The 12,238-nt window shown below is 37.9% G+C and overlaps 1 protein-coding gene across 4 annotated transcripts in view; it reads right to left on the bottom strand.

Moving 5' to 3' along the window:
• Positions 1–572: 572 nt before the first annotated feature.
• The window catches only part of PDE1C (phosphodiesterase 1C), a 634,171-nt gene continuing 622,505 nt past the window's right edge, over positions 573–12,238 (bottom strand). For 3 of the 4 annotated variants that reach the window (XM_073008992.1, XM_073008993.1, XM_073008995.1), the window contains one exon: positions 575–1,206. In XM_073008992.1, the coding sequence (XP_072865093.1) occupies positions 1,076–1,206 (131 nt within the window). In that variant the 3' untranslated portion in view covers positions 575–1,075. Of the gene's footprint in view, positions 1,207–12,238 lie in introns of all 4 variants that reach the window. The other variant, XM_073008991.1, reaches the window with a different exon arrangement.

Genomic DNA, 12,238 nt, shown 5'->3' with positions numbered 1-12,238 from the left:
GAAATGAGAAAAGAAAAGAAAAATTCCAATGAAGAGCTAAAACACTTCTGAAGAAGATCGTGATCAGGAAATATATCTTGCTAGATATCAAGAAAGATATAAAGATATATAAATCCATGCAATGTGTTGATATAGAGATAGAAAAATTGGACAGTGGAACAGAATAGAGAATACAGAAATAGACCTACATGTATGCAGACACTTTACTTATGACAGAAAGAGCATTGCAGATCAGTGGGGAAAGAATGGACTTTTTAAGAAATGATACTTGTACAATTAGTTGCCTACATGGAAAAATAAAATAAAATAAAATTCTTTTCTAACAGTGTAAATGCCAGATGACTTAAAGATTTAAATGGGAGGGCAAACCTGTGAAAGTTTTAGAAAATGTGCTAGATGTAGTTGACTGATGTCAGAATTCATTTCCACTTTCTTCTGATATGTGTCCCAAAAGATCAGAGATCTCAAAAAACAAACAAATAAACAAACAAAATTCCAACCATCCCAGCAGCTAAGGATGTTGATACAAATTAGATCTCATCTTTTAGGTATACTTACATGGGATTTAGAAGGTGGCAAAAAGGCTTAAGCTTGCTACTTTGGGCTGTTTTCTGCATCAAGCAAGACAATGGAGAGCCCCACTGGTTGCCCACCTGCCTGAGTGGTGGAAGGGGCAGTTGCACTGGTGCACTGGCAGCAGTAGCTGGGCTCTGTGCCAGGCTTTGGTCACCGACTTCAGAGCTGTCAAGATGTTGTTGATTTGGTGGCTGTGGCCAATTTACAATCATGATTTCCTGATCTTGGATCATAGCTACAGTGGTACATCCTTGAATTCAATAGTTGCAGTCTTGGCCTTTTGATTCCCTTCTTCCAGATTTGTGCAAAGGTCAGTTCTATGATTTCTGGGAGTCATTTCTGGAGGCTCAACCTAGAGCCTACTCTTGGAGGCTAATGTAGATTTCATCAGAATTAACTCCCTCTTTGAAATCACCCAAGCTTTAGTGTTGGTGGTGGCTTTGTGTTGTTGCTAATAGCTGGCTTGCCCCAACATCCCCCACTGGGCTTCTCAGATCTTTCATCTTCCATGCCACCCACATCCTGTATTAAATTTCTTTTGTCTCATATGCAGAGTGGTTTCTGTTTCTCTGGCTGCTCCTTTACTGATACACACATCCGCAAACATCACTGGGAATGAATCATAGAAATCTGAAAAAGAAAGGCAATAGCAGCAGAATACCAACAATCTAATTGCATTCATATAAATGCAATAAATATAATAAATAAATAATATTATGTAAAATAATACATTGGTTAGGGCTAAAAATGTGTGCTAAATTTATAAAGAAAAGCTGTTGGAAAATTTCAGCAATGAAAATATAATTTTTGACTATCACTAAATTAGCCACTTCTAAAAGAGAAAGAAAGGAAATAGGCAACAGATTAGCACAATCTAAGCCCACCAACAGCATCTACAGCAAAGCAGGTGATAAAGTATCCACCTGAAGATCTGGGTGTAATATATCTCAGAATCTACCACCTGAGACATGGAAGAGAGTATGTAACTATTGGCTCCCATCTCCCAGAGTTGCCTTCAAACATGTTAATGCCTTGTTAATACTGTGATGCTTTCAGCTTTGTACATGCTCCAGAGTGACTAAGTTGGCCCCTGCAGATGCTCCACATGGCAATGGCCGAGAAGCCCAGAATAGAAAGCAAGAGATATGCCAGTGCAGCCAAGCCAACGGTGTCCGCAACGGTCAGAACAAAATGGTGGGACTAGATAATGTCAACCAGAGTCTAAGATATACCCAGCGGAATCCTAAATCCTGGCAATATAAACTACATTTTCTTTACAAGGGCACACAGAACATTCAGGAAAATTGTCCATATTTTAGATCATAAAGAAAACCTCAATAGATTCCCAAGAATAGTAATAACACTAAGAGCATTCTCTGACACCAGTGAAATAAAATTAGCAATGAATTAAAAATAATAATAGTTTTAAAAATTACACACACACACACAGACATACACACACACACACACACAGTTCCTAGGTCAAAAGCGAAATACTAAACAAAATTGAGAATTTCTTAAAAACAAAAAAAATGAAAACATTGCATATCAGACGTATAGCTGAAGCACTGAAAGGGAAAAATATATGCTATATAAAGAATACACATATATGTGTGTTTGTGTGTGTGTGTGTATAATTAATTCCTAACTCCAAAAGCTAGAAGAAAAGAAAGCAAAATTTAAAAAGCCAAAGGAAGGAACTAGTAAGACAAAATCAGAATTTAATGGGTTAGAAAACAAAAATACTATAATTCATAGACAAACACAAAAATTGTTTCTTTGAATAAAATTTAAATAGACAATTCATTAGCCAGCCTAATGAAAGAAAAAAAAGTCATGGTGGGGAAATGATAAAGGAGAAATAACCTCAATCAGGGACTTTCAACAAATCTGAAGAAATGACTTTGGCTTTGAGTGACCATTAGTCCCACTCCACAGAGCAGTGGCTGCCTATGCTCCCAGCATTCCATCCAACAACCACACTCTGTAGCTCTCAAGAATGTCCTGATTTGGAAAATAATTTCTATGCTCACCTTAACTGTACACAAGTCTATATGTAAATTTGAAAACTTAAATTGAAATGAATAATGTATTTAAAAATGTGTAGCAGCAAAATTATCCAAAGTAGAGACAGAAGTCTAAACAGGCCAATTTCCCTAGAAGACAAAGAGGAAACAGTTTTGTGGATTCCTCACAAAATAAGTGCTGGGATCAAATCTCAGTTTTGTGGGGAATTCTACCAAAGTTTTAAAGATCAGATAATATTAATGTTACTTACACTATTCCAAAGCACAGAAAAGAAGACAAATTTCCAAATTTATTTTGTGAAGGGAGACAATTGACACCGAAACTTGAAAAAAAGAAAACTATAAACCAGTCTCACTTATGACTATCCATGCAAAAACCTTAGACTATCAACCAATAGACTATAATGACAAAATTTTAAAATACTGTGTCCTAAGTGATTCCACTTCCCAGACATATAAAGTTTGTTAAATATTAGAAAGTCTTTGAACGTAATTCATCATACTAATCAAGCTAAGGAGAAAGATCATATTTTTTTTCTCCCCAGGTGCAGAAGTATTTGATAAAATTCAAAACTCATTAATGTAAGAAAAAAACTCAATAAACTATAAGAATTATTATATACTTTTCAAATGACTCAGTGCAATAGCAAATGTAGTACCCTATGTATTAGAAAACTTCTAGGCTTTTTCTCTAAAGTCAGGAACAAGATAGAAATGCCAGCTATGGAATTTCCTCAGCAATTAAGCATTGTTATCATATTGTATCAGACAATGCTGTCATAAAGAGAAAACTTAGAGATATATGAAGTGAAAAGAAAGAGATGGAATTATCTCTATTTACATATGAGATAATTTTATATGTGGGAAACTCAAAGAATCAATGGAAAAATTGCTAAAAATCATAGGATCATTTGATAAGATAGTAGATTGTAAAATCAATATGTAAAAAGTAATAGCTTTTACATGTATAAAAACTAGTTTGAAGATACAATAAAAGGTCCCACCTATAATAGCAAAGATGAAATAAAATCACAAATATACATATAAACTTAATAAAAAATGTTCTAAAGCTCTATGAGAAAGACTAAAAATCAGTCCTGAAGAACAAAAAAGTAGATTTGAAGCTCATAAAGGGGTGACGTCAGTTCTTCCCTACTTGATTTATAAACTTATGAATTTAATTGAATTCAAATAAAAATACCATTTTTCTGGAGCTAACATTCTTTAAATAAATAAACAAGCAAGAATAGCAGAAAACCCCAGAAAAATAAGAACAATGAAAGAAGGGGATAGTCTTTCCAGATAGTAGATCATATCATAAACCTGGTATAAAATCAGTGTAGTGTTAGTGCTTGACTAGGTAAAACAGAGCAATGGAACAGAATAGAAAATTCAGAGGTAGACTCAATTGCAAATAGAAATTAAGTATACGATAAAGATGACATCTCAAATCAACAGGGTGAGGGAGGGGAGTAAACTTTTAAACTTAAGTTTACCATTCATGGGAATGTAAGAATAAACAATGAGACAAAGGAAAGGGAAGACAATGGGTATTTATCAGGTGCCTACTATGGAGCCAAACACTGTATCAGACACTTTGATAGTATTATCTCAATACTCATCACAGTTCTGTAAGACACGTATTATTATTCCCATTTCATAGTTGGTTTATGAAGTCTAAGAGATTACATTTTCTGTGGTCACCAAGAGTATAAATAGAAAAGACAGGATTTAAGCCCAGTTCTCTATGACTTCAAATCTTGTGCTTTCTTTTCCAGTATATGTGAGACAAGAGTATGTATGGAGATCAGGGAGGAAATAGTTCAGGGAGTAGTGGGCAGCCAAGTCGAAGAGGTAAGATAGGATTAGGTCAAGTGAACCTTGATTCTTGTTATAGTTATTCAAAACTGACCTCAAAAGCAAAAGGAATCACTACAATTTCTTGAATTGTGATGCAGATGTAAGAAAAGTTTCCCTGAAAACAGTGGCAGAAATAAAGCAAGGTTGACTTAGTCCATGCCACCAATCCAAATCCAAATGAACATATAATTTAGTAAAAACTACATGCTTACTTTGTAAATACAGCTTGGAGGCAGATCCTCTAACCTCGTTTTCCGACTGGAATGCATCCCTGGGCTGCTCCTATGTAGGCAATCCAGAGCTGCCACTTCCAGGCCAGGATATTCTGGACAGATGGGAGAAGAAAGCCAAAACTCTGCACAGAGACCCTTGCCAGAAACTAGGTAGCTGACCTCCTCGTTGGCAAAAGGCAAGAGAGTTTCCCACTGGGCTTTATGAGTATAGTAATATGAGGCATGTAATTTTCTTGAAATCAAGTGCAGAAGTTATAGCCGCTGTTTTGAATACATGCTGGGTTTAAAATTTGCTTTCGCATATTCCTAAATTGTGTGTCATTTTTCATGCAGTTGAAACCAAAGAGGCAAAGTCCTAAAACTTTAAAAGATTTTATCCACATCATAAAAACCTTAGTCAACACTTTTCCTTATGTTCATAGAGAGTTAATGAACTTACTTATTAATATTTTTGCAGCTACAATTCAAAAGTCATATCCCCTCATATCTAAGCACTTCTCTCTGAGCAACAAAGCTTTACATTGCACATACCTTAAAATTCTATGTGCCCTTTGGGAAAATATATGTGCTTGTTCCCTCTGTGTTCAGAAGGCCCCATAAACAGTGCGTTGTGTCTGCCGTTATTACCATCTGGTAGCTGACATCAATTCCCTCGCCAATTTCCTCCAACAAGGCAGCCTTATATGAATGCTTGAGGTAATGTTTGACAGGCTTTGGCGACACAGTGGGGATTAGGCTTGGTTCCTTTATTGTGCTGCCTCTCTGGTGGAGATTTCTCAGAATCCGGGCAATTCTCAGATTTGAAAAATTCTAATAGCTTAGCTAGAAGAAAGCAAGGGAGGGAAAAGGGCAATGAATTAGTTCTCTGCAGACCTATACATTCCCATGTGCTGCAGGTGGTAACCAGCGACCAAAGAGTGTCCAGGTGCCCCTTAATAACCAGGAGCTGAATTAGTCAGCATATTTTCAGCATGTGTCTCATCTTTAGTACACTTACTTAATTGAGCATCAGAGAAGCCGTGATCAAATTAATATTCAAGCAAAGTTTTGGATTAGTAACCGAATAAAAGCCACATGGCTCCCTTGCTGTTCAGCTGAGTGGTGATCACTGTTTCATACAATTGCCAGATGTCCAGCTTTGAGAACATGATACTCAAAAAGAATAAAATCAGCTTGGTTTTCATGAGCGAGTAAATGATGAGTCAGATCTACCCATTTCATTGATGCAGGAGAATAGAAGGGCATGAAGACCATCAATGCAGAGCCAACTGGGGAAGGCATCAAGCCTTTTATGGAGTGAAGTGGAAGAAGGAATACTGACTGGAAGAGGGAGCTCTGTTCTAGTTACTCCCTTGCTCTTACTAGCTATGTGGCATTGGCAAGGGACCTTGGTCTCTGAAAATCAGGTTTTACACCTGTAACATAAAGTGAGAACATATACCTCATGAGGTTGTGATGAGCATTAGCCAGAATATAGTTAGGAGATCATAGTGGGAATTTAATGGAAGGTAGCTGGGTCAGAGTAACTGTGGTCCCTTGGATCAGAATGGTTCTCGATATCAGTGTGACTATGGCCCCTTTGGTCACAATGACACTTAAGGACCTCATGGTTCTGAGTCTCCATTTGACAAGACAAACCAGTATAGGCCAGGACCCAGAGACTGGACAATAAATACACCTGGATAGGCCAAACCCTAGAAGTGAGTCAGCTGTAAAAAATGAGTGTAAGGGCAAATAGGTGTCACAAAGGATAAGGCAGGTGTGAAAAAAGGGGACATATTGCAGATCAGATTCCCAGTCAAGCATCAGAAAGCTCTGATGCCTGGTCCTGAAAAGTGAGTGGTGCATCCTCAGAGATATTCAGGCCAGCCAACTGACCTCAGGAAGTAGAGACCAGCCTAACCACTTAATGTGATTCACCCACATTCCCGGGGGAAATGCTATCATTGAGGCCAAAACATCAGAAATAATTTAATGGTTTACTTAAAATTTGGTAGTTCTTGAAACCATATGACACTGTTCCTACAGACAGATTGGAATTTTTTGTTCTTTTTGAGAGGGGTAAGTAAATGGCTACTGCATTCTTCCAACATTCAGAATTTGACTGTACTTGGCCATCTTCCCTGCCTCAATCCACACAAAGGACTTTGAAATTGTGGTGGTACTGTACTTTATTCACCATTGAATCTCAGCACCTAACATACCACCCACACGAAATTTCTCACAGTTCGGTTGGATGGATGGATGGATGGATAGATGGATGGATGGATGGATGGATGGATGGACGGATGGTTGGATGGATGGAAGAATATGCTATTATTTCTCTGCCTAGATTATCTTTTTCCTTCCTTTTATTCAAAACCATCTCTCCTTTCTTCAGCCACCCTAACTTATTTCCTCAGAAGCAGATTCTTGCTTCTTGCTCTGGGCTGTCAGAGCACTTGACTCATATCTCTGGTAGAGCACTCAATACACCTTCTTGTGATTTTTCTGTATTTGTCTCTTATTTCCATCAGATTATGAGCTCTTAAAAGATCCGTGCTGTCTCTTATTCATATTTACTCCCTAACACCAGGAACAACACCAAGTCAACCTTCAGTGAATGATAATTGAAAAAAATTATTCCTCTCGTGTGAGAAGACCTCCCTTTCAGTTCTTGGATGCCAAAAATTGGCTGCTGCTTTATTTGGCCCACAGCAGATGTTTTAAGGCCTGGGAGAGAAGTCCACACATTGGTATCTTCTGATGAAATTCACCAAGGAAGTCAGCACCAGTAACCATAACAAGTTAAAATTTTAGCAAAATGTCCTCTTGTGTCTTTTTGAAAGTGAGTCTCCCTGAACTGTATGTATTCTCTCACTCTCAAGCAGCTTTAGATTTGGAGTCTGGTCAGTGGTTTAGAGCACAGATGCAGGAGTCAGACACTCTTGGATTGCATCTTGTCTCTACCAATTCTTAGCTGTTTGCTTAACCTCCTTGGGCCTCACTTTCTTCATCCATAAGAAGGTGATGATAAGAATAGTATCTACCTCATAGGATTGTGGTGAGAATTAAACAAATAGTTAGGTAATAAGTGCTTAGAACAGTGTCTGGCATGTAGTAACCACTTAAGTACCAAACATTTCTGTTGACAATTTGCCCTTTGTTAAATATAGAAAAGGAAAAGAGAGAACTTCTGGTCTGGACAAAATATTACAGAAAATGGGCAAATGGAATGAAGAGACATTTTGCAGAAGAGGATATACAGATGGCAAATAAGTATATGAAAACATGTTCAAAATCATTAGCCATCAAAAATGCAAATTAAGAACTTGGTGAGATATCACTTCACACCTATCAGAATGGGTAAAATAAAAAATAGTAACAGCATCAGAGCTGGTGAGGATGCAAAGGGGCTGGATCTTCCCACATTGCTGGTGGAAGTGAAAAATGGCCAGGCTGCTCTGTAAAACAGTTTGGCAGTTTCTTATAAAATTAAACATGCAACTACCATATGGGCCAGCAATTGCACTCTTGATTATTTGCCCTAGAGAAATTAAAACTTATGTGCACACAAAAACAAGTACACAATTGTTCACAGTAGCTTCCTTTGCAATAGATGAAACTGCAATCAGCTCAGATGTCTTTTGACAGATGAGTGGGTTAGATAAATTGTGGTACATCCACAACATGGAATATTCCTCAGCAATAAAAAGGAACAAACTACTGATACATGAAACCACCAGAATGAATCTCCAGAGAATTATGCTAAGTGAAAAAAACAACAACAGTGGTTATATGTTATATATACTGTATGATTTAATTTATATAACATTCCTGAAACAATAAAATGATAGAGATGGAGGACAGATTAGTGGTTGTCAGGGACCACTATGGTGTCTGGGATGGTAAAGGGAGGGGGCATGGCTGTAAAAGAGCAACAGGAGAGATCTCTGCGGTGTTGGAAATGTTTAGTATCTTAACTCGTGCTGGATACAATAACTTACACAACTGATAAAATTGTATAGAACTCAGTACACACACACAGAACTGGGGAAATGTGAAGATAGGTGGATTGTACCAATATCAATATTGTCTTTGAGATACTGTGATATTGTGCTGTAGTTTTACAAAACGTCACCATTGGGGGTAAACTGTGCACAATATACAAAGGATCTATCTCTCTGTATTATTTCTCAAAACTACATGTGAATCTACAATTATCTCAATTAAAATGCCAATTAAAATAAAATAGGAAATGACAACCATTCACCTTGCCTCTTATTTTAGTAGGAATTTATTGTTTAATATGACAATTCATATCTGAAAGATTAAATATGTTCTATATTTTTGTCAGTGAAATGACAATAAATGACATCAGATTTTCTTATAAATTAAAGAGTTCCCTATTATCAGGACCTGACATGTGTTCAAAACTGCCCAGAGCAAAGACTGCTTACTTACCAGAGGATATTGATCTGAGACAGCTCACTCTCCTCTCTAAGAGGCTGATGGAGACAACCAAAGAGATCCAGCAAGATCTCTGGGATAAAACAGGCCTATAAATTTTCAGTGCCCTCTCTCCCTCTCTCTTTCCCCCTCCCCGGATTGAGAAGGTAGAGCCTCATCACTCATCAACACAGAAACTATCCCTAGATTGGCTATGAAAGGCAAATCTTTTAAGAGAACATTTTATAGATTATTGACTAAAATAAGTTGTCTGGAAAGTTCAATCATTTTATAAAACATTCTTATTCATAAAGATGGGATATTTGTGATTAAAGTGAAAATATATTCATTTAAAGCTAGTTACCATTAGGCATCCATCAGGAATGAAGGCACAAGTGAATTCAGCCATACATCAAAGGGCTCTTGGACTACAAATCATGCCGTGGACACAACGGCTCCTTGCACTTACGCTGGGAGCGCTGTAGGCTGAGGGTCTATGACTTCAGCACTGCACATATGTGGTTGTTATTTAGAACTCTCCAAGGTATAGATTTACATTACCATCTGCCCTGTCAGTTGCTGTTTACATCTGCCTTAAAAGGGGGAGGGGCATAATCAATTAAAGAGTATGTACAAAGCCCTGGGAAAAATCAATAACAGCAACAACAGCCTGAACTTGGAAGTAGTAGACATGTCTATTCAAGGGGGAAATAAGGGATTCATACTCTTCTCTCTTTGAAAATATTCCCTTTGAACTGTGGAAATTAAGTGACAAAAGGATTTGTTAAAATCTACAGGCTAGAATATGCTTAACACGATTAAGCTTCTCCAAAGAGGCTCAGAAAAATCTAAATTACATATTTTAAAATTCATTAATGATGAATTGGACTTTATAAAAATTTAAAAGCTATGCTTTATGAAAGACTACATGAAAAGATTAAAAATACAAACTGCAAACTGGGAGAAAATATTTGCAAACCGTGTTTCTAATAAAGAACTGTATCTGAACTATCTAGGATCCAGTTAAAAACTCAACAGTAATATAAGAAGTCGCATTAGAAGGTGGACAAGAGACATGAAGTAACATTTCACCAGAGAAAATATACGGATGACAAATAAGCACATGAAAAAAATGTTTAGCATAATTAGCCATGCACAGAATGCAAATTAAAACCATGATGAGATATGACTACTGAACATACCTCTGAGAATGGCTTTTTAAAAATTCTAGCAACACCAAATGCTGGTGAAGATACAAAGAAACTGGACTCCTTGTACGTTGCTGGTGGGAATGGGAAATGCTACAGCAGCTTTGGTGTTATTGTAAAAGGAAACATGCAATTGTCAGTAATTACTCTTCTGGACATTATCCCAGAGAAATTAAAAAATATGTTCATGCAAAAGCCTCTCTACACGAATGTTCATAGCAGCTTTATTTGTAATAGCCAAACATTGGTAACAATCCAGATGTATATACAAGATGTCACACAAACTGTGGTCCATTCTATGGAATACTATTCAGCAATAACAAAGAACAAATTATTGATGCACACAACAACCTGAATGGATCTCTAGGGAATAATGCTGAGTGAAAAAAAAAAAAAAAAGCCAAACCCAAAAGGCTGCCTACTGTATGATTCCATTATTAAAACATTCTTGCATTGACAAAATTATAGAAATGGAGAATAGATTAGTGGTTGCTGAGGTTAAAAAGTGATTGGGAGCAGGAGGGTAAGAAGGAAGGGCAGGGGGTGTGTGTGGCTATATAACCGCAAGATAAGGAAATCTTGTGGTGATGGAAACGTTCTGAATATAATCATGTAAATATCAACATACTGGTTTTGACATTGTAGGACAGTTTCATAAGATGTTACCATTAGGTGTAACTGCTTACGTATAGGGGATCTCCCTGTATTATCCCTCACAACTGCATGTAGATCTATTATCTCAAAACAGTTTAATTCAAAAGAAGAATGTAAGGATTTTGGAAGGAAAGTATATCTTTTCCACTCAGGTTAGGAATGAAGATGCTAACTCATTGGCCAACAAGGTTGTTATTGAAAAGATAAAGTAATGCAAGGTGTAATGCCTAGGCGATGGGTTGATAGGTCCAGCAAACCACCATGGCACACGTTTACCTATGTAACAAACCTGCACATCCTGCACATGTATCCCAGAACTTTAAATAAAATAAAATTTAAAAAATGAAGAAGATAAAGCAGGCAGTTGGGAACACAGACCTGCTTCTAGGCACTGTCTCTCAATATCTAGGGCCTTCCCTTCCTAGCCAAGAGCATCACCTTTCAGCAGCCCTCATCTCTTTCCAGGAGGTCCCAAGAAGGATCACGACAAAATGGAACAGGCAAAGAAGTCCATTCTCTACTTCTCTGTTACCACGGCAAAATTCTAACCCTAGGAGTCAACCTCTTGGTGAGTTTACTATGGTTCTAGCCCTGTTATTTGGGATTCTGGCAAGTGGGAGGGAGGCACCAACCAAAACACATTGCCAATGGCAAGCAGGCAGTTGAAACCAACAAGGAATTGCCAGGGACCTGCACTGCAGGGAGCCTCGGGAAAGGTTGGAAAAAATGTGGATGTGTGGATGGTGCTCATGTATCTTCTGTGAGAACATATTTCTTGGGCATCACTGGGTGGTCCACTGGCTGCCATCAGAGGGTCTGGAGTCCTTCCAGTGGGTCCTGATACCTATCTGATCTCCCAGACTGACCTTCCTGCTTTGGAGTCCAAACTGCTGCTCCTCCAAACCCGGGTGGGCTCTCTTTCAGTGAGCAGACCCAAAACATAGACCCTTCCTCTCCAGAAGACAGCATGTCACCCCTATTCCCCACCTTGCTTAAACATCCACTCATGAGTGCCTATGTATTCCTAATATTGGCACACTTGGCTTTGTTCCTTTGAAGGAGGAAAGTTTTTCTGACCTGCACACCATAACCTATAAAGTTAGGGGCTGTTTTCTTTGCTATGTGCTGTTTCAAATGCTCTCTTTGGTGAGAGGTATTGCAAAGTGGTTATGAGCGTGGACCCTAGCATTTCATTACCACATTCAAACCCTAGCTTCACCATGTGGGGAGACCTTGAGCAGATGATTTGGCA

Source organism: Chlorocebus sabaeus, chromosome 21, assembly GCF_047675955.1.
Source record: "Chlorocebus sabaeus isolate Y175 chromosome 21, mChlSab1.0.hap1, whole genome shotgun sequence".
Classification (NCBI taxonomy): domain Eukaryota; kingdom Metazoa; phylum Chordata; class Mammalia; order Primates; family Cercopithecidae; genus Chlorocebus; species Chlorocebus sabaeus.
This window is presented reverse-complemented; position numbering and strand designations above follow the sequence as displayed.